Raw genomic sequence first — 24,285 nt, forward strand, 5'->3', positions numbered from 1 at the left:
AGTATTCATCACTGTCTCCATTCTCACTCTCAGTAGAGCTCTCATCTCCTATATCTTTTCCCGTCCATCATTTGCCACCTCTCTTCTCTGCTCCTGCCAACATTCGTCTAACCATAGGATCATATCCACCTATGGCCCCTTCTCTGTCACTTCGATCCTCATCATCTCCTGCTGCCATCTTCTTAATCCTCAGTCCTCCTTTAGGTTTCAGATGAGCCACCTTCTTCTTCTTTCTTTTCGAATCCGGATACATTCTTATGGTTGTGTCCGCTTTTCCTGATTCTATTATACGCTCTTCCTCGTCTATGAGGTAATAATTTCCCTCCTGAGTAATCACCGGAAGCTAAGGGTAAATCTCCTTAACCTTCACCACTTTTTCATAGATCGGAGGTTTCTTTACTGGATCCACATGTGAGAAGGGTGCATTAATTTCTTCCATTAATTTTTCTGTTGCATTCGCACGCTGTTTCATTTCTTCTGCATCCGCTTCTCTCTTCTCTTTAACTGCTTTTACCAGTTTCCTTCCCTCATTTTCAAATAACTGGAGAATGCCAAGCTCTACTTGCCTCTTTTCATTTCGTTCCTTTCCTTTTTTACCCCTCTTCTGGTCAACCTTATATGTGGACACAAGCACCTGCATTGTTTTAATTACATCGGGGTTAAGGGTCCCCTCCACCGGCCATGGTTGATCAATGTCAGGCCAGCGCTTATGCCATTTTCTTTACATCCTCGAAATATCCTTAATCAAAGGATTATTCTTTTCTACCACATCAACAGGAGTAATTGCTTTCAACGTTTTAGTATCCATTTTCGTCATTTTAATAGCTTCCTTAGACTCACTTATTACAACTTAAATTCAACTAAGAATTATGCAAATTATAGTCAAAACTATTTATAAACCACTATTGCCACAGTCAATAAAAAGAGGAGATAATCTGCCAACTCCAAAGGAATCAAAACCCCATTAGAACCCCAACACAACTCAAAGCAGAAGGACACCCACACTTACAGCGCTCAACAATGTTCTCCCATACAACAGATGTACTCAATTAATTAATTAAATACATCAACTGGTCAGTCTGTTGCCAAGTCTCCCTTTGTAGGCTTACAGCATACAGTGTGTCATGTACTCTAACGTCCCCCAATTAAAATAGTCTTACAACAACCTATATATGAATACAGATTAAATGTGTATCAGTACGCCTATAAGTATAAATGCATACACACACATATATTTAAATGCAGGTATTTGTTAGGAAGAGTTTGTGGACAAAACTGCACTGGCCTTGATCTGATGAGAGTCAGAAGCCGATCACACTGTCATCCACAGGCCTCAGCTCATATGATGCACTAGCCAGCCGTCCCCTCATCCAGGTCTTGGAAGCTCTCAAGTCAACCGCAGCTCATATGCCATTAACACAGAAAGAAAAAGAGAACAAACAATAATTCAATCTGTTATCTGCCAACACTTGACTCTTTCTAATAAACATCCAAATATATTTCATACAATACAATATTAAATCAAAAGGCGTAAGTTATATCATTCTTATAACCTCCTAAATCTTCAATTTATATTAACTATCCAACCAAATCATATTACTCTAACACTTTCTCCCCATCATGGAAAGGAAGAGGTGCTCTGACCACTACCTTATTAAGAAGAACAATCTCATTGGCGGTCTGTGTGGTGTCTCCCTTCGCTCCACCCCGAGAATCACTCACTACTTCCAGTCTGTCTTAGCTGTCAGAGGGTCAGCATCTAGCTCAAATCTCCACATGCGCCCCACAACCAAACCAACTCCACATAACACAGCACAGAGCACACACACACAACCAAGGCACCCTTGTTAAATCCCTCTATGCATGCTTATGCACACTCTTCTCCAAAAATTATAAAGTCTTTCTTCGGGGCTCATTTGTATATTAAAAACGTCTTCTCGTAAGAAGCTCATAAGATGTTAGAAACTAGTCCCCTCGAAAGCTCATGAAATGTTATCACCTCAGAAAGACAAAATATCTTCCCTTATACTCCTAAATCTCCTATCCTCCAATACAACGAATGTATACACATACACATACACATACACATCTGATACCACTGCCTGCAGCGGAAACCACATACACTAACACACAAAGAGACACCAGTCATCCAAACTCACACAAGAAGACGCACCATCAGTCCAAACACCCCAAAATCAATTCATTCATACTTTGCCTATGAGCATGCTTTTAGCCGCTCCCTTTCTCTTTTTCTTTTCTTCTTCTTCTTCTTTATACTAAATTTCTGCTACCTTACGAATGTAGAGATTCACATGACAAGCGACTTCAGTCATTGTTCGTCAACTAATGAACGAGTGGTCCCCATCTACACATGAATTTCCCTCTACAAATCCAGTTTTACCCTTTGTAAAACTGACCTAAAACATCCTAATGATAAATTCAGGTTTTATGGCCGGTATAAACCCCCTCCCAGAGGGCTTTATCCAAATCTGCGGCTTTCCTTATTCCTATTTCTCTTCACGTATTTCTCTTTTTCCTTAGTTCCTCTATTTCTCTTTTTCCTATTCTCTACTTTTCCTCTTTATTCTCTTCTATTCCTTTATATTCTTCTTCATCTTTTTCTTCTTCTTAAGTACTCAGTTGTCTCTATTACAACTTCTACGCACTTTTTATTTCCTAACTCCCCCCTGTCGTGCTACACAAACAGCGCGACACAACCCAAATTTAAAACGGAGAACAACTACACCCACTGCACCAGGCCTTTACGGTGTGGCAGCAGCAAGCAGACAGCCCCAACGAGAGAACCAACGCCCCAAACATAAGAAAGGCTCACCTATCCCAGCCGGGCGGCTTGTCGAGGCGGAGGTCAGCACAGCAGAAGCCGTCAGCAGCAGCCAGACCACAACACGTCCAAATTCGTGACGCCAATTTGCTGCCCCATGGGACTTTGTAGATCCTGTTCGTGACGCCAATTTGTTGTGTATCGATGATGCAGCAATGAAGTGAAGATGATGAAGAAGTTCTCCGCCGATACTGTCTTGTTCATAAAGGTTTATTGAAACAAGTACAGCATCTCAGACAGCATGCGATGTCTGGGTGGTTTCAGCCAATAGAGGCAACACACCCATACAGCATCTCGAACATGCATTATATAGGGGAGTTGTGTTGACACAACTAAATACAGAAGGTTAGAAAAAACCTAATATGGTCGTAGCAGAACATATGTTGCACAACAGGTGAGGGCCTAATATAATCATGGCCTCTCCACCTTTAGGTTAAAGGTATTTACGAGCAACAAGAATCTCCAAGCTCTGGGGGAAAGGATGCCCAAAAAGATGAGCAGATACTACACGACCATTGATTTTATTTGTCTACACGCTTGTCTGCTCTGCTAGCTTCACCAGTTTAGCCTAGCAGCTAGCAGTAGCTCCTACTTGGTGCATCAAATGTTTAGCTACTCCTCTGCCTCCATTAGTGATACTGGTAGGTGTGATAAAAATAGTTTATTTGGTGAGTTGGAGGTGAGGCTTAGTGAATTGGAAGCTCGGCTCCGCACCATGGAAACCAAACCATTAGCTGTAGTTAGCCAGGCCCCTGTAGCCAGTTCGGACCGACCAAGTGCAGCTCCAGCTAGCCGTCCCTCAACAGCTCCCGAGCAGCCGGGAAACCAGGGAGGCTGGGTGACTGTTCGAAGGAAGCATAGTCCCAAGCTGAAGCCCACGGGTCACCACCAATCACTTCATGTTTGTAACAGGTTCTCCCCACTCAGCGACACACCCGCTGAGAAACCAACTCTGATTATTGGCAGCTCCATTTTGAGAAACGTGACGTTAGGGACACCAGGGACCATAGTCAAATGCCTGCCGGGGACCAGAGCGGGGGATGTCGAATCAAATTTGAAACTGGTGGCTAAGGATAAGCGTAAATACAGTAAGATTGTTATTCATGTTGGCGGTAATGACACCCAGTTATGCCAATTGGAGGTCAAAATTAACGTGGAATCGGTGTGTACATATGCAAACACGATGTTGGACTCCGTAGTTTTCTCTGGACCCCTGCCAAATCTGACCAGTGATGACATATGTAGCCGCATGTCATCATTCAATCGCTGGCTGTCGAGGTGGTGTCCAACAAATGGTGTGGGCTTCATTGATAATTGGCAGACTTTCTGGGGAAGACTAGGGGCCTCATGTACAAAGGCTTGCGTGGATTTCCTACTGAGACATGGCGTACCCTCAAATCCAGAAAATGTCATATGCACAAAAATACCCAGATGTATGAATCTGTGCACACGCATGAATCCAAGCACATTTCCTTTGTACATCCCAATCAGCGTGGAATTGAGCACACATGTTGGAGTACCCGACCCCTCCCTGTCCAAGCCCCCATTTAAATATGCAAATCATATTTAAATGGGGGCTTGGACAGGGATTCCCCTCTCTGTACAATCAGAAAATCAAAAAAGAATGAGTAAGACGGGAAAGAAAAAGAATTTCACCGAATGCGAATTGGAGGCGTTATTCGCTGAAGTAGAGGTGCGCAAAAATATGCTCTTTGGCACGCTGTCTACTAGAGAAGTGAGTGGGAGAGTGTGTGTAACACTGTAATGCTGTGGGGTCAGAGAAGCGCACACATGCAGAAGTAAAAAAGAAGTGGTCCGAGATCAAGGTGGATGTGAAGCAGAGGATGGCTGCCCACTGCCGAAGTGTGGCCAAAACAGGCGGGGGGACAGGAGAAGAGGGGCCCACACCATTTGAACAGAGAGTTGCCGCAATTGTGGGTGACACTGCTCTCTCAGGGGTGGTGGGAGCACATGTGGGTGACTCTGATTACCCCCAAGGTAAATTTATGTATTTGTGTAACTCACAACAAATGTGTTCATACGGTAGCCTGCTCACAGCCCTATAAGATAGAGGTTCATGCGTAAATGCTGTGTGTTTGGTATTATTTGGTTTGAAATCTTTTGAATTTAAATTTAAACATGGCAGCATATCAAAGAGGATATCAAAGACTTTGACTCATGTTTGATTACTCAATTTATTATTTTAAAACACAGGAGAGGACACACGGTCGCAGCCATGTGCCACAGACTCAGGGGATTCCTCCACCGTCCCCGGCATCTCCGGCATCACAGACTTGGGGGGTTCCTCCAGCATCTCCAGCGTCGTCACCCGTGCTATGCTGGAGTCACAACAAGAAATCATTAGAGCAATAGGCAGCATAAATGATCGCCTAGATCAACTAATAGGTGTCCTCACAAATATTGCGGAATCAAATGCGTTGGTGAATAAGTGAATTCTGCGTCCTTGCCTCTTTTACATGGTTGAAATCAAATGTTGCCGGGCCCGAATGGCCTCGTGGGTAGGATGCACATTTGTGTGTCCAGCTTCTGGTTCGTCTGGCGGGGCGATATGCTACTCTGGCAGTGGTATGGCGTGCCGGTGTGCCACATTGTGGAGGACACCGCATGCCATCACAATGCAGCACACCTTCTCTGGACTGTACAGCAGCATACCCCCAGTCCTGTCCAGGCAGCGTTACCATCCCTTCAGCAGACCGATTGTCTGAACGACTGACTGAGTGCGGGAATGGAGGTCATTGTACCGCCGCTCTAGGTCAGTCTGAGGGTTGGTGAGAGGGGTCATCAGCCAGCTCTTAAGTGGGTAGCCACGGTCACCTGGGGTCAATTGAAAGCAGACAAAGTAAACTGGATTTACAGTTTCCATTTGTTAATTTTATACACTACTTACATGGATCACACACTATTGTTGCAAATTAGTTCAGAAGTGCACCGGGGAAAAGGTGAGGCTGATTAAGACATTTCACACTTTGCGCATGGGGTTATTAACATGAGTACTTTGCACACAGAGACAATCAGGGGCTTGTTAGAAAGATCTTAAGCTGACAAGCAATGATGCTGAGAAGACGGGATAAAATTTGGGGGCGCACATGCTGAATGTGCATCACAGGGATTGATATTAGGACAATTACCAGGATAAATTTACTCACCAAGAAGCCACCCATCACACACAGTGCTAGCTTGTAGTCTGTTCCCAACCATGCTGTTACTCAGAATGTATGAATCATGCATTGAACCAGACCACCTCGCCACAATGTTGGTTAATTGCATTTGCGCATCACATATGATCTGTACATTGATCAAATGAAAATGTTTCCTGTTGACATATACAAATTCATCATGTGATGGTGCTTTTATAGCAATGTGTGTTCAGTCGATAGCTCCGATTACATTAGGAAAACCGGCTCTTGCTGCAAATTGCACTTTAATGTTGACCTGTTCCGCTTCATTGTCTGGGAATTTGATATACCTGGCTGACATATGGATTATTCCGTCCCACATGACTGGCATAGCTCAGCTCAGGGTCACACAGTCCTGATTGGTCAGCCAGCTCCCTCTGTAATGCCCTGGTTGCTAGGAACCCCAGTGTGGTCAGCACCTGTATGGGCACAGGCAGTGCATGGCTTCTCGCTGTGTTGTGCTTCAAGGCCGGCTTCAGCTCTGTGCACAGTTCCGGGAGGATTGCCCATGGGAACCTAATGCGGCTAAATCCTCTCTGTCTCTGAACACACGCTCTCTTCATATTGCACCATTTGCAGTGTCTTCTAATACTGCTAAAGCAGCCATTGTTTTTAACAGTATTTTTTGCACCACTTTGCACATGCTTTTACATCCACTAATGTAATTGCAGATACGTGGGTGTGTTGTTCATCAGTGTTAATTGTCCATGTGTCTCTGATGTGCACACCCCAGCATCACCTCTAAGTGTCGCCAAAGGATCAGCAGCTGTAGAAACATGTGTACGCCAGCCATGAAGTTGGCGTGAGGCACCTCACATTTCCACGGTCATTTCACTCTTGATACATCTGAAGGTTGCCATGAAAAACAGCGTTTGCCACGTTTTTGTGCGTACGCACCCTTTGTACATGAGGCCCCAGGTCTGATTAGGAGAGACGGCATCCATCCCACTTTGGAGGGAGCAGCTCTCATCTCGAGAAATCTGACCGATTTTATTTATGAACCTAACCCCTGACAACTCAGAGTTGAGACCAGGAGCCAGAGCTGCGGTCCTACACACTTCTCTGTGCTTCCACTAGAGCAGTTACCCACCCAACACTCCATAGAGACTGTGTCTGCCCCCCGACAGCCTTAGCACTGCGTTTATCTCAGTATTAGACTCAGTTGGCTTCCGTCAGAATGTACATGAACCGACTCACTGTTTTAACCACACCCTCGACCTTGTTCTGACATATGGCATTGAAATTGAAGACTTAATAGTCTCCTCACAGAATCCTCTTTGATCTGACTATCATTTAATAACTTTTGAATTCATATTACCAGACTACCAGCCAGTAGGCAAAAATTCTTATACCAGACTCTTGTCTAATAGTGCTATAGCTAAATTTAAGGATATGATCCCATCAGCATTTAATTCAATGCCATGTCTCAATACAACAGAGGATTCCTATGCTAACCTTTGTCCCTCCCTAATTGACTACCTGGTTGATAGTGCTACAGGTTCATGTATTCCCCTAAAAAAAATAAGATAATAAAACAGAGGAGGTTAACTCCATGGTATACCCCTCAAACCCGCAAATTAAAGCAAACTTCACGAAAAATAGAAAGGAAATGGCGTTCTACCAATTTGGAAGAATTTTGGTTCGCCTGGCAAGACAGTCTTAAAATATACAGGAAAGCCCTCCGCAGTGCCAGGGCAGCCTATTACTCTGCACTAATAGAGGAAAATAAGAACAATCCCAGGTTTCTCTTCAGCACTGTAACCAGGCTGACAGAGAGCCATAATTCTGTTGAACCATGTATTCCTTTAGCTCTGAACAGTAATGACTTCATGAGCTTCTTTAATGATAAAATTCTTGCTATTAGAGACAGAATTCATTGGCTCCTGCCATCAACAGGTACTGTTTTGTCTTCAGACACAGAAACTGTAGAAACTGTTTTGGACCTGTCAACCTTCACCAACTAATTTCAATAATTTCATCATCAAAATCATCAACCTGTATTTTAGACCCCATCCCGACTAAGCTGCTTAAAGAAGTTTTACCTTTAATTGACTCTTCCGTATTAGACATAATCAATCTGTCTTTTCAACAGGCTACGTACCACAGCCCTTTAAAGTAGCTGTAATAAAACCTCTACTTAAAAAGCCTACTCTAGATCCAAGGGTTCTAGCCAACGATAGACCGATATCCAACCTTCCCTTTCTCTCAAAAACTGCATTTGACACCATTGACCATGGTATCCTATTGCAGAGACTGGAACACTTCATTGGCATTAAGGGAACTGCGCTAAGCTGGTTTAAATCCTACTTGTCCGATTGCTCTCAGTTTGTACACATTAATGACGACTCCTCTGTGCTCACTAAAGCCAGCTATGGAGTTCCCCAGGGTTCTGTGCTTGGAACAATTCTATTCACCTTATACATGCTTCCTTTAGGGAAGATTATCAGGAAGCACTCAATAAATTTTCATTGCTATGCAGATGATACCCAGCTATATTTATCAATAAAGCCAGAAGAAACCAGTCAGTTCACTAGACTACAAGCAGGTCTTCAGGACGTAAAGACCTGGATGACCTGCAGTTTTCTGATGCTAAACTCGGACAAAACTGAAGTTACAGTACTGGGCCCTAAACATCTTAGAAACTCACTTTCTGATGACATAGCAGTTATGGATGGCATTGTGCTGGCCTCCAGCACCACTGTAAAGAATCTGGGATTCACGTGTTCTTGCAAAAACAAGGAAGAGAGATCATATTTCTCCGATATTAGCCACTCTGCACTGGCTCCCTATAAAGTTTAGAATAGAATTTAAAATCCTCCTCCTTACTTACAAAGCCATAAATGGTCAGGCACCTTCTTGAGCCAGAGCATTCACCTATCAAGCTCCTCTCTTGTGGAACCATCTTCCTGTCTTTGTCCAGGAGGCAGACACTGTCTGTATTTAAGAGTAGGCTTAAAACCTTCCTTTTTGATAAAGCTTATAGTTAGGGCTGGCTCAGGCTTGTCCTGGACCAGCCCCTAGTTATGCTGCTATAGCATTAGACTGTCAAGGGACCTCCAAAGATACACCGAGCTCCTCTGTCCTTCTCTCCCTCTCCATCTGCACGTTTTCATGTCTTACCACGGTGTGTTACTAACTTAGCTTCTTCCCCAGAGTCTCTGTGCTTCGTCAACTCGCAGGTTCCCATGGATAGTGGCTGAATCTGGATTGTGGATTACAGCTGCGTCTCCTGCCATGGCCCTGCCTGACACCCACTGCAACTGCTACTACTGTTAATATATCCACTGTCATTGTTACTGTGATTGCATTTCTGCCTGTTTCTCTCTCTCTCTCTCTCTCTCTCTCTCTCTCTCTGACTGCATTTCTGTCTGTCTTTCTCTCTCTGTCTCACTCTCTCTCTTGCGCTCCCTGTCTCACCCAACCGGTCGGATGGCTGCCCACCCAGAGCCTGGTTCTGCCTGAGGTTTCTGCCTGTTAAAAGGAAGTTTTTCCTCGCCACTGTCTTGCTCATGAGGGAATTGTTGGGTCTCTGTAGATAAAAGAGCTCGCCCTGTACCAGCTCTATATGGAAAGTGTCCTGAGACAAGTTTTGTTGTGATTTGGCGCTATACAAATTAATTGTTTGTTTGTTTTTCTCCCATTCCACAAAACCATCTTACTCTACACAGTGTGTATGCATGATGGTGGGCATATTCTCGTATTTGCATGGGCATATTCTTATATTTGCACATTCAGATGATGTGCATATTATCACTACATTATCACTACAAGACCAGACATTTTTTAGAAATCCCTAATTTAAATGTGAGAATGAGACGTATTATTTTTGTGCCTGTGAATACTGTAAACATCTGACTAGTGGTTGTTGAGATGTGCAGATTTGTGACATGACTTTAAGCTGCTAAATGGTGTCAGAGCAAAAATGAGAAAAAAATTAGGAAATGCTAGGTCAAAAAAGACATGATTAAAATATTTTATAAGGATTAATAACAAAGGACAAGTTATGTTTCTAAAGGTGTGCAGTTTTATATGTATATCGGAACTCAACCACCTTACCTCAGCCAAATCAATCAAACAGAAAAGTAGCTTGCTTTCTTCACAGTTCTTCAAAATGAATAGAGGGAGTCACTGACTACAAACTCCCATCATCACCACTGACAACACACACACACACACACACACACACACACACACACACACACACACACACAAACATACAGACCATGCATACTAAAGGCCATGTCAATCTACTGAGTATGTTTCTAATTTAAAAAATAACCCCTGGTTACTGGCACTATAATAAAACATAATTGGTTGAGGGGTGGTGTGGGTGTGTGGAGCTGAAGAGCCAACACACTGTATTTGTGATTGTGCAACATGCAGCCACAGAATAAGTTTCTGATATTAAACATGCTTGGCAGCAAAAGATAATAACAACAACAGCAGAACAGTGGGCTTTAATGGTGAAGGGTAGGAGCATGAATTAAAGACAGCCATGCATAGAAACAAATACAGCAAACTTAAGATTTTACTAAAATACACACTACCTTTAAAAAAAAAAAAAAAAAATGTTCAGTAGGATGCAGGAATGCTAAGTAGGGGAAAGGGTCTGGATCATCTTTTATGTTTCAGGGTCAAATTCCAAAACTATGTATGTAGCATTTTTTATCGTTCGGTTTGATGCATGTGTATTATACACCACACATACATATACATATATGACGGGTCACTACTGTATGCCATGAGATGTAGCTTGACACTACTGTTGCTTCTACACATCACAGACAACCAGTCCTGTTCCAAAGAGGACATCAGTGGTCTTCCTGTCATTTGACTCCGGTGTCCAGAGTATGAATGTTCTTGAGAGAAGCTCAGGTATCAGGTTCAATGGTTTTCCCCAAGATGCACCTCTGGCAGTGGTTCACATACCTCATAATATCCTTCTCCATGCTTCTCCAAAAGAACTGTTCACTGGCCAGAGAGAGAATCCTTGAATGACCCTGGTGACCAGCTGCATCATGAACATGACTCCACTGACTTCATCCAGCAAAGACAGGTAAGGCTTACTCATGTAAGCCAAAAGGGTATACCAATGCAGGGCAACACATCTGCCAGCTTTGAGCTCCTCTTCAGTACTGTGGGCTCACTGGTGGGGTTGATGACTTTCACAGGCAGCCAACAAATGGCCAACAACAGTGTAACAATCCTACCAACCAAAACCTTTCTGCATCTGCATCTTGATTGAGTTTGACTATCACCATGCTGCCAGCTGTTACAGGTGTGGAAACAGGAAGTTTACGCCACAAGTGTTATGGCCACCGCCGTTCCCTCCCATGTGTGTAACCCCTTTCGTCTTGTAGTTCCCTATGCTGATTGCAGTGTGTCGCCTCCGACTCGTGGTTGGCTCCTGTGGAGGGGAGGCGTGGCCGGCTCATCACCAGCGCCTGCTGACCAGTTTAAGAGCTCGCCGAGCGCACCCGACGGTGCGGCTGTCACCAAGACGCAGGGCTTGCCACATGTGCCTCCAAGTCTATGTAGTGAGAGTTTTTGTTTAAGACGAGGCACCTTAGTCATGTTGAGAGGAGTTGGGCCAGGAGAGGTTCAAAACTGATCCCGTTGTGCACGCCTGGTAGGAGAACACTCATTGTATTAGATTACACTAGGCACAGGGGTGCTGACTCTCTTGTATTTATGTTTTACGCTTGTATAGAGTTTGGTTTTATTTCCTCTGGTTTGATTTACCCTTATAGTGGTTGGCTCGATTTTAGGGAGTCCTCTTTTTGTTATATTTATTTCTTTGTGTTGAGCAGCACCCATCGGCCCTGTCTCCCCCTGTAAGTTTTGTTCTTCTTTGTATTCTCTGGACAATTAATCGACCTCTGGTCAATAAATAATTTTATTTCACCAAGTACATCTGGTTTTATGTTTCGTTCCCTTTTCCAACGCGAGCTAAGGGGCCGTAACAACAAGATATGCTCACTTTGTGACTGTAGCTTCACACACCATTGAAACTTCAGCATGCCAACTTTTTCAAGCACTGTCTCATCTCTCCACCTGTTTTGGAAAGTAGAGAGAAGAAATCATGGCAGTCTTCATCAGTGGCAGTACTGGGTTCTAACATAGGCTGCCAATAGCTGTCAGTCTTTCTCATCAGTTGAAGAGTCTTCTTAATGGCATTGCTACTCAAGATAATCTCATCAATCTAACCAGGCACCACAAAAATAGGGACAACAATCATACACTCATAAAGCGCGACTACTACTACTACCACATCATATACAGCTGAAGGCATGACTTGATGACCCCTGCATCCAATAATGATGACATCGTCTGCAGAATATCACTTCTGCTTCACTCAGCGAACATCCTGTGGAGCTTATCGTCAATCATTGGCTTCAGAGTTACATTTGCTGCAGTGGCAGTGCTGTACGACAAACTGTCTGATATCTTGATTCTGTGTGTGCCTTGAAATATGATGGTTTTTGCCTTTGGGCATTCTTGAACTGATGACTCAAAATCATCCATTTTGCTACTGGGAGTGTCACTAACAGGATCTGCATTGTCCTACGCTGGAAGCAGATCCATCAGTTTCCCAACTGTCCAGATTGGGTTGACTTTGCCTGTGCAGAGCAATTGTGTCTGGTGTGATCAGGCAAAAGGCACTGAAAGCAGAGTTTCTTGTCACAGCAATGAGTGAGTCCAGAGTGGGCAGCGTCACCACAGACAGCACATGGCAGGTTATGCAAACCTTCTATGCTGGAGTCTCGACTTAGACCTCTTGGTGGCATTGGCCTGGATTGTGAAGGATCTCTCCAGCAGGACTTTCTCCAGAATGCTGATTACACGTTCCAAAACACTGAAGTCTGGTGTCTTAGCCATGTGAGAGTTTTGAGTGTCAGGTGGAGGCCCTGCAGGTGGGGGTATTGCACACATCGTACACATTCTCACTGTTGTAGGGGAATCAGGTCATTAAACCTTTGGGTTTAATGTTTGCACTCATTAATATAAAAAGGGGCACCAACCTTCCTCAGCTCAGAAGGATTTTATCTATTCTTTCCTTTTAATGCTGACCTAATAATAATTAGCAAATTTATGGGAGATCAGTCTCTTCATCTGAAGCGTAAGCTCTCAATACAGTGATCGTCGATTTCCAGCTCAAAAGGACACTGTCTGACAATGACTTCAATGAAAAGTATTATTTATCACACACAATAATGAGAATGGAAATGAATAATGAATGATACAATGAATAATATGGATTATATGATGTAACACGAACAACTGGATGAAGTTATAGCAAAATAAGAAAAGGAATGAGTTTGGCAATAGTAAGAAATAGTTTCGAAGAAAAGTGAGGACGAGAATGTAGTATTAATTTCTTGAAAATTGAGATTGTTATAGCCTACGACACCAACTCTTGATTCAAATGCAGCATGAAAAATGCCTATTTCTGTGCCAGCAGCGCTTCGACAATGGCCTGTCCCAAACGGACACAAAGGGGGGGGGCCCAGGCAGTCGCTCGTGGCTCCAATCTGTGTTGCAGTCCAACGAGGGAACCAGTTGAACCACGGTGGAAAGCCAGTGCTGGGCAGAGATGCTTCAGGGGTTGGCCCTTCGGTGTTGGCAACAAATGAGAAGTGGCGCTTTCGATGGCTATTTGAACCAGATAGATGGGCTAAGGCTGGCTGCAGGACTTTGGTCCAAAGAGGTTGACGGCCATATGGCATGAATTCTTGGTTAATAATTAAGTTGAGAATACTTTCGATGGCTGGTCGAAAATATCTACAAAAATATTCTTACGTGATTGCCTTAATGGTTAAAGAAAAGAAGAGTTCGGCTTTAACTCTGAATATGTTGTGCGGTTTAACGTGGCGAGTAAAAGTAGATGAAAGATTAATAACACACCAATGGGCGGGCAAAAGACAACCGCCAAACAAAAATTTAACTTACAAAAACTTAAGAAAAACTAAAATTCCAAAGAAGTGGCATGAGTAAAGAGCAAGTAAAGAGTTAGTGGGTGCAACCTGCACAACTGAAGTGCTTGGTGTGGGTACAGTATGTGCAAATATACTATCTGCCAACTGCTGACCAACATGCTTTATTATGTCACCAATCTTGCTGATTACATCAGGTGATGGCACGGTAAGTTGTGTGAGTGTAACAGTAACCTGTGCAGGTCAAGTGCAGTGGCTCTGAGAAGGAACCACGTCCCCACTAACTGAAGGGGCGTCAGTTGGGTCCCCCTGCTCCCCAGAACATGACGACCACCCGCCTGAACGGGACTGGCAAACTGTATCTGTGTTCAACAAGAAAAAAAAATACATATACATATATACATACACACACACACACACACACATATATATATATATATATATATATATATATATATATATATATATATATATATATATATATATACACATACACACACACACACACACACATATATATATATACATATATACACACACACACACACACACACATACATATATATGTATATATATATACACACACACACACACACACACATACATATATATATAAATGTGGAGTTCCGAAATAAAAGCAGAAATGAAGCATACTGTACGTTCAGGAAGGCCACAGAGGTCAAGCTCATTTGCTGATGGCTCAGCCGATCTCAGACCAGCCCACATCAGCTGACAGCTGAAGTGATTCTGACTCACTCCTTATTTGCACTTCACAAACATCTACTTACCCTTTGCTGCTTCTTTTGCAAGCTGTTTAAAACCCACCTCCACCCCAGCTCCATCTCAATGCAATGTCTGAGTTTATCAATGTCATTTCTGTAATTTTCCAACTCTGTTCTGTTCCCTTGGGGGTCTTTGCTGCTGCTCTCCCTGCCTATAAACATTCCATGCAGACACATGGAAGAGCAGAGAGATGCTCTTTTTGCTTCAGGCTTTTCACGCAAGCGTGTGAAAGGGCAGGGAGGTCTCAGAATAGAGCCATATTACCAAATGCAATAGCTGTATTTATTTATGCTATATTGACAAATATACTTTGACTAAAGTGGTCCTGACTGAAATTATTATGACTTGATTGATTGATATGATTTAACCCTAACCCTAATTTGTTTTGTAATAAAAATATCAAACATCAAGAACATGTTCATCATTTAACATAAGGTGAACATAAAAACAGTAGGCCTATATGTCTTGTGGCTAATCAGTAGGTTCCTACACTATAAACTACCAGCTTGCCAAACTAAAGTAATCAGTACAAAGGCTGCTAATGCACATTTTAAGTCACTAAAATAGAATCTTTAAGATATAACAGTTCCTTTACTGGGCTCAGGACAGTTAGCATAAGTCCTTCTAAATACAGTATTAATATAAGAATCTCACAAAAGTATTAGTTATCCCAGACAAAGTGTGAGAGTGTGACATCATAGTGCATTCCTTTTTGCTCTGTGTAGTTTCACCATCAACCCACAATGTCATACACGTCCAGCCCCAGTAGATGGTGCTGTTTTCCCTACTTTTGCCTAGACTTAGAGTATATTTTACTTAGCTACACATACATGGTTACATGTATGAAGTAGTTATATGTTTATGTGATGTGTATGTTTACAGCACACACTCAAATCGTAGGTGTTTAAAGCTCCAGTTGGTAACTTGTATAAAAGTAATTTTTTGTCATATTTGCTAAAACTGTCCCTATGCCCAGACAGCAGTATATGAGACATCTACTGCTCCTACTGTGATTTGCAAGAATCCACCGCTACCAAGACAAAACAACCAATCAAGAGCCAGAGGAGCATCTGACGGAGTGTCTGACATCTGTCAATCACTACTCACACGCTGCAAAACGGCCTCCTCCCTCCGCTCATGCTGCCAGCTGCCACTCAGTCAAACAGCTCTGTGAGTGGCGTCATGAGGCTAGTGAAAGCTATAGCGGAGCAGCAGCCACCCACAAAAGAGAAACTGCCCATACCGCCGCTGCCAACAACAGCATATACGGCTTAGACAACAAAAAAGAAGATGACTGGGAAAGACAAACAAGCAAAAAAGAAAGAACTCGACTGAGCCTGAGATAAAATGTACACAAAATGTACACCTCCATATTTGGCAGTCTTGAAGTGTACATTTGTGGCTGTTGGTTGCAACATTTCTTCTCCAATAATGTATGCGTCGCTGGCAGATGCACCATGGCTGGAGATGAAGAGGAGGAATTGGTGGAGGAGCAGCAGGTGCCAGCTGGCTGAGGACATCAAATATCATACTGGGGTCCCGTGACGAACTGTTCCAAAATGTGGTGTGCCTGGTGTAAATCCAGTTGAATTTGCTCCTGGAAGTCAATTAAGAAGAAGAAGAAGTCGAGTAAATTGTAAAGAAATATGTTTCCTGACACTCATAACATACACAACTAAACAACTAACAACAGCTATTACATTAGATGCAATGGTAAGTGTTTGTGGTTAGAAACAGACAATTACTTACACGTGCATATGCAATCCTCTGTGATGCGGTGTAGTCTTTGTAGGAGCCCAGCCGCTTGACCTCAAAACTGTAACCATACCAACAAATACACGTCACACATTTTGCAAAGTGACAAATGTAAATGAGCTGCTAGTTTACTGGCTTGTCAACTACTGAAACAATGTGCTAGGCTAAATACTGTACTGTAATCTGTATAACAGAACAGTAGGCTACTAGACGGTCACAACAGTACATTTAGCTACTTGAAACACAGCAACATAATGTTACAAAGTTTGACTTTTTATTGCCAAATAAAGAACTGAATAACAACTTCATAACTTAGGTATAGCCAGCATCTTATATCTAGCTGTGTGGAGGTGAGTTTATGTTTCACTCTTACCGGTTCGTGCTCCACGTTGCGTGTGCTACTTTGCTGCTTCAAGTCATGTCAGCAGAGTATCTTTGGTCGCGGTCACAGCAGCTGCACGGACCCTGCAGGGAGGAGGGGCTTGGAGGCAGGGCATGAGTGCAGTGGAGAGGGAGAGGGAGGGGGAGTGACGTGAAATTTGTGTTGGTTCAGAATTAAGTTTTTATTTGTCTCTAATCAGCTGAAAATAAGAGTCTTTTCCCTTAGAATGAGCCCTTTGCATCATGCATTTGTTTTCCCCATCCACAACCGTAGGTTCTCCGACACACTTGGAATGGGAGAGTGAAGGTATTCAGTTGTCCTTTAAGATGCATGAAACATCAAACACATTTTTTTTTTTTGGAATTCAGTTTTTTATTGGTTTTCCAGAACAAAAGAAACATGTACAAGCTGTGCCAGTTGTACCTTAGCCACAACAAATAGAAAAAAAAAGAAAAGAAAAAAATGGAAACAGAGGGAGATATCAAAGTGTTAAGCACACACAGTGCATTTTCACCTACACATACCCAGATTCATGCATACAAAAGTAGACGAGAGTATTGGATTAAAGGAAAGGGTGCAACCCACTGGAGCATCAACCCACAGCCATATAAGGGCCCCATATTTTAACATATAAATCTTCCCTGTCTGTCAGCCTGTCTAACACAGTCTTTCATAGCAGGAGATGTTGGCCATTTCGTCGAACCACTCCCGCACCAATATCTCTCCTTTAGGTTCCCACACAGAAAGAACCTATATAAACATATAGGTTTTAATATAGGTTTTGAAAATATGTGACATACATAAAATTGGCCATTTTCATATATGCACATATATAGGTACATATATGTACCTGTATGTTCACTTATATATGTGCTTTTATGTTCACCTATATATGCACCTATATATTAACCTATATATTAGTAAAATTATTAAAATCCATAGCTACATAGCCTACACAAACAAATAAAAAACCAAAATGTAGAACTTTACATCATTTATTCACAATAACAATCAAATAGAACAAGAACAAGAACAAAAATAATAAATTAAAAATCAGAAACTGAATAGAAAAACCAAAAAATTATTTTTCTCTCTTTGCTCTTCTAAGCTCGGTGAGCTTGGCATTAATGGATGTGCCAATCTGCCCTCGGCTGGCTGCCAGCCACTTCCTCAGTGTAGCATCTACAGAGAAGACAAAAATAATGAGAAGACAGTATAATAATAATAAAAACAATAATAATATTACGCTTCATCAGGAACCCAAAGTGCTTACGGTAGCTGTGATTACATGGACAAAAATATTTGGGATAAAGGGCCAAACATAATAAAAATGCGTCATGTAAACACGTCAATTGGAAGATTCCGATCGGATTCGGCTCAATCTGAAAGAAATTCTGTTTGGACCATGAGAGGTGGCTTATGCCGATCGTTATTCCGAATCGCGTCCATGTAAACACTTATTCCGACCATGACTTTCGGATCAGCTGCAGGTGAGTGACAGGTGAGCAGCTGGAGAGGAAGCGTTGCCCTTTTTTTTTTTTGTTTTTTAGCGGCCCCGTCCTTACAGATGCACATATAGATATCCGTCTTGGGACTGCATTGTTAACAGTTACATGGTTAACTATGTGCATCCCAAGCAGAGAAAAATCATGGATGGGAAAAAATTGTGCCACTTCCACGTTTGTTGGTTTGCTTACAGCACAGGCGGAAGTACAACTTCTTCTGCTGTTGTTTTAGGGAAATTAGACAGCTCTGCGCATGTCAAAATGCCGTTATTCTGAATAAAGCTTGGTGCATGTATATGCACATCATGATTGGATTATTTGAGTTTTGTGCCCATGTAAACAGTGGATTCAGATTTTCCAATCCCTCAAATTTTTAATCTGATTAAGAAATTTTGCACATGTAAACATAGCTAGCGGTAAATGGGCTGCACTTTTATAGCACTTTCCTGCACCCAACGGTACCCAAAATGCTTTACAATGGCCTCTCATTGACCCATTCATGCACACATTCAACCGGTGAGCTGCCATGCTAGGTTTACTAGAAGAGCAATACGATATGCATTACAATCAAGCAAATTAATTATAGACAAGATAAGGCACAAACACACGACAGAGGGATTAAGGGTGAAGGAGGGGTGAATATGATTATTTGTTAACACTGCAGAGGACAACAATTAGTGTCATGGGGTTATTTACAACACTACATGTTCTACAAAATAGAGGACTACACACCTAACAGCCCAATAGCCCAGAGATGTGGCTCTACTAGAAGAGAGGTAGGATCAAGAAGTGAGCAAGCGATGAATTAGTATTATAGGTGCCAAACAGATACCAATAATGGGTGCCCTACCTGATGCAGTCTCCACTGATGCCTAATAAACATTGATACAAGGATGGTTAAAGTAGTGAACTTATTAAAAGTCTTAAAAGTTTTGTTTCCCTTCTCAATTCATTATGCATTTAATCACCAATAATGGCCGTCTTTTTAGTTCGGTCCACGGCGACCAGCTGCTCCCCATCCCCTCTGGTTGGCTTCCCACCTTAAAGTAATATTTCAAAATTATTATGAAAGGGGGGTAAAATGAAGGTGGAGGAAGCAAGAGTTTTTTATACGCACATCACGTTTTCTTGAGGTGCAGGGCAATACAAAAATGCCAAGGAAAAAAGAGAGGATATGCCCGTAAACTGATCAAACATGAAAACAAATGAAAAGAACAAATGGAAAAAAAAAATCTTTATTGGCATTCCTAAATTTATTCCGCAGAATATGACTGTTTTTTTAAGGACAGGATTGAATAGAAGGTTGCTTTTTAGCAAAGTCTGCAAATCAAAGGTGCCCAGCAGCAGATTCCGCACCATGGCAGTAGCAGAGGTCGCATGGCAGGCTGCTTTCCACGCTTCTGCCAGGCAAAATGCCCCAGAGCCCTTAAAAACTTCAATCTGAAAAATAATTTTACATCACATTATTATTTTACCGGCAACTTTTAGAAACGTGTTGACATTTCGTATTGATACTTATGGTTAGCTTCCCAATAGTTAATAAGTTTTTATGTATAAATGCAGAATAATGATAAAGATATGAAACAAACTAATCATTGCCCTAAACTTTATCAAAGGAGGGAAGAAGGAAGACAGGATGGGGGGAAAGGAGGAGGTAGGATGAGAGTAGGGAAGGAGAGAAGACAGGGGGTGGAGAGGAGCAAAGGGGGGCAGGAGGAAAGGAGGATAGTCACAGATAAACACTAATTGGCTCCTACAAAGCACACAGTTTATACCCATCCTTACTACATAAAATGTTATTCACCTGTGTTTTCGCTGAGGTCTCAGCTGTCGCTGCAGTCTTGTTAGAGAAGAAAAACCTTGTTAAACTCTTCAACAATTAACTATGCAAATAGGGCAAGTAAATTACATATTACAACTAACCATCCCAACATAAAAATCCCTATAGCTCAGTTGGAGTTTCAAGTAAAATAAGTACAGAAAAATCTGAGGTATTAAAGGGTTATACACACCTGTGATGTCTTTCCAAAGCACTCAGTCGCCATGGGACTCTCTTTAAAGGGCTCGGTCTCCACGGGAGTCTCTGGAGTCTTAGAGAATAAAGAAACTTCAACAATTTTTTAACCTTTATTCATCCAAGCAAGCCACTATAGATTCTTATTTACAGGAGGGCCTTGCAAAACATTAAACATGTCAATAAAACAAGTTAATTACAAAAGTAATCAGCCAAACATCATGAAAATCCCTATAGCTCTGCTTGAATAATAAGTAAAATAAATAAATAAAAATCTGAGGAAGTAAAGGGTTACTCACCAGTTGTGCTTCTCCAAAAGTGAAGGAGGAATCTAGATCCACGTCCACCACAGGAGTCCGTCCAGTCTTGTTCAGAGAAGAAAAATGTTGTTATACTCTTCAATAAATTAAAGTGCAAATACAGCAATTTATTAACACTATCAATCAGCCCAACATCATAACTCCCTACAGCTCTGCTTGAGAAACAATTTAAAAAAGTAATGAAAATTAGAAGAACTTAGCTTTGAGAAGTGATGGCGAGATCACTTTTCATTTGAGGGATTTCTAGAATGAGGTTATATAAAGAAAAACACTAATTACAATCATCAGATTGAAATAGCAGCCAGCACCTCAGTGCCCTTACTTTCGCTCCGGAAAGACTTTTCCCACAGCTGTGAATGCGAGCTACACAAGCCTCCATAGCCCATTCATACGGCTCTGCAGAGGTAGCCTAGTTGTGAACACAAGCTCCAATTTTTTCCAAATTCAAATTTCCCAGGGCTTTTTTCTGGAGCCAATTGAGACTGTGAAGGCAGAGAAGTATAATTTATTCTTATGAACTGTATGTTCTCTATGCCATGACTTTTGTTAACCCTCTACCAATTTCTCCCTAAAGAGACAGATAAATATAATTCTAATTCTAATCTTATCAACGTGCGCGACTATATGAGCACACACACTACCTCACCAGCTAACAACATAGCAATGGTTTTGCCAAACGTGTTTTAGCTCATAAAGTTTCAAAGTTTATACTTCTCTGCCATCGCAGTATCCATCTCCAGAAAAAAACCCTGCTTAGGCTCCATTTAAATATTAAAAATAGGAATACTTACGATTGATTATAATGTCTTTCAGTCGCGCATTTTCATTTTTAAGAGACTGAACTTCATTTCTGAACTCCTGCATATTTCTTTGCATCTGGTCGACTTTCCTTCTCTCCCACATCTATTCGTCCAGGTGTTTTCTAACTTCAGCAGCTGTCTACGAGAAAGAGAGAGAGACAGAGTGAAGAACAACAGCTAATTGTTATGTAACTTCTTTTGTAAATGGTTGATTCTGATTGGCTGGGAGGTGTAAGAAGAAGGTGGCAAGAAGGAAGGTGAATAAACAGAGTTACTGCCCTCATCTTCGTCTCAGGCAGAAATCCCTCCACTTGGCCATGTGTAACTGGTTGCCCGGCCTCTCGGTAATTATTCCTTACTTGAAACATGAAACTTCCTCATCTTCTATTTACTGTAATGTATATATATAATACACCACACACTGGATGCCGTCAGTTAGGCTACCTTTTTTTTTAGAGGGTGGTACTCTGTCCTCTTCATCCCCAATACGCTCCTCCTCTTCGCTGGCCTGCTGGGAGGGAAAGAGAGGACAAAGTTGCCTACTGTGCTGGGTTCATACCTTATAACAGCTACTGTTAATGCACTTTATTATGAAAATCTTACTCATCTTGAATGTATTGTAATGTCACAACACACACTGGATGCAGACTGGTAGTGTACCTTGTTCTTTGAAGGTCTGTCATGACCCTCCTCCTGCTCATCATCCTCCCGGTGGTTCTATTTGGAAGCCCCTCCTTTTTTAATGTCAACCTTGGGAGAGAGAGGGAGAGAGAGACAGACTGTGACTTTTAACCCAACTTTTATTAACTACACCACCTTGCACATACTTCCTGTCAACAAAGCACATGAAATCATCATAAACAACACAATTATTTTACAAACCTACACACACGCCTACAAGTTAAGAAACGAGAGAGTGAGAGAGAGAGAGAGAGAGAGAGAGAGAGAGAGAGAGAGAATTTTAAAAGTATATTTAAGCTATTGTATAAGAAAAGCAACAATTGGTGCAGTCAGTTACCTTTTCTTTGAAGCTTTTTCAGTCTGCCCCTGCTCACTGTACTTTGAGTTTGGGATGTGAGGATGTTTGTTTCAAGTATGCTCTCCTTCTCCATCTTGATCTCACATAGCTTCATTTGGAGAGTCTTTTGAAATTCTGGTGCAATGAAATGGAAATGTTACCATGAAACTGCAAACACTGTTTGTCTAATCATGCACACTGTAATAAATTACCAGCATTTCACAATAATTAACAGTATTATTTTACAGTAACTTGTTGTAATTAAGTTCCCCTGTAATATCCCAATGAATACCTGTAAAAACTGTTATTTTACAGTAACATCCTACAATCAAAAAACCCCTGTTATATCACAACAAGGTCTGTAATATCATAGCAACACATAAAAAAAAATGCAAGGATTTCACAGCATTCAGCAGTATTATTACAGTGAAATACTGTATTCAAATATTCCCGGGTAAGTCACATGATGTAACCGAACTCGTCACTGAACCTGAAGATGCCATTTCCCTTTGCTTTTCTGGGCTGAATGGAGAAGGTGAGCTGCATGCATAACCTCTGTTTGCAGTACTCCCATGTTATTTTAAATGATAATATTATTTACTTTCAAATGAACGTTTATTGCATGACACAGTTCATATTTTTTGTTAGCAAGTGCCCGAAACTGTTGAATGTTCTCTCACAGCATTTGCTAATAGTGATAGTTCAATAATAGTGATGGCTAGCTTAGCTAGCTACTGGAGATGTGACAAGGCCTTGAGTACTGTATGTAGGAGTAATTGGCGAACGGTAGCTACCTAGCGAAAGGCTGCCAGTAACACCATTACCAAATATTAGCACTAATAGCTAACTAGCTAACATTAGCCAGTAGCGTTTGCCCATGTGGTCTGATATAGGCTAGCTAACGCTCGCTAGCTAACGTTAGTGTTTGCTGGCGTGTGATATGGGAAAAGGCACAGGTGAACACCTTGATAAATGCTGCCTGCAATACATACGTCTATTTAAAACTGAAACTATCTTTGCTTATTAATAGGTGCTTCTTGGGTAAGAGAGAAAGAGGCTCAAAGACCAAGAAGCAGACAACAATGAACCCTCAATGTTTGAGACTGAGAGGAGCATCTGACCCCTTCACGACGTCCCTTCATCGCTCTCTCCCTTCCTCTCTTACCTTGCCATGTAGGCCTCATTCCATCCTCTTACTGTTATTGTGACACATCTGGGTAGTTGAATCTCAAGTTTCTGCACAATTTCTCTGCATTTTAAGATGGCTTGGAAAATTGACAAGGACTAGGAAGTAGGGGTGGGCGATATGGGGTAAAAAAAAATATCTCGATTATTTTTTTGGACGATAACGATAATCTGGCGATATCCTTTAAGATGTGACTTTTTTCAAAAACTAACTTCTACTTGTTTAACAGGACATCTATGGAGAGACAAAGCATTTCAAAACAACAGCTCTTTTATTTTTAAAGTGCTTAACACATACAAAACATGCACATAAACTTATGTGGCATATATGGCCTTCTGCAAAACATTTCCCAATTGCTCCATATTATCTTTCTTCAGTTCTGTCAGTTTGTACAAAATAAATAACTTATGAGTGAATAATTAAATAAAAATGCCATTATAATGTAAATCAAAACCAAAAACTTAAATCAAATAGGCAAACAATACCAAGTGCAGCAGACACTGTCATACAAATTTGGGAGGAACTCTGCAGAATGAAATGTAGGCCAAC

At 41.7% G+C, this 24,285-nt stretch overlaps 1 protein-coding gene across 1 annotated transcript; it reads left to right on the top strand.

The window, feature by feature from the left end:
* The first annotated feature begins 3,446 nt into the window (after window positions 1-3,446).
* Window positions 3,447-4,344, top strand: LOC143323466 (uncharacterized). The gene is made up of 2 exons (XM_076735316.1): window positions 3,447-4,191; window positions 4,334-4,344. Exons 1-2 carry the CDS (start codon window positions 3,447-3,449, stop codon window positions 4,342-4,344), a joined length of 756 nt encoding a protein of 251 aa, XP_076591431.1.
* Window positions 4,345-24,285: the final 19,941 nt, after the last annotated feature.

The sequence above is a fragment of the Chaetodon auriga genome, chromosome 7, assembly GCF_051107435.1.
Source record: "Chaetodon auriga isolate fChaAug3 chromosome 7, fChaAug3.hap1, whole genome shotgun sequence".
NCBI lineage: Eukaryota > Metazoa > Chordata > Actinopteri > Chaetodontiformes > Chaetodontidae > Chaetodon > Chaetodon auriga.

Bases quoted from the DNA above. Each gene is read 5' to 3' on its own strand.
- LOC143323466 (XM_076735316.1), top strand. From the start codon at position 3,447: ATGTTTAGCTACTCCTCTGCCTCCATTAGTGATACTGGTAGGTGTGAT.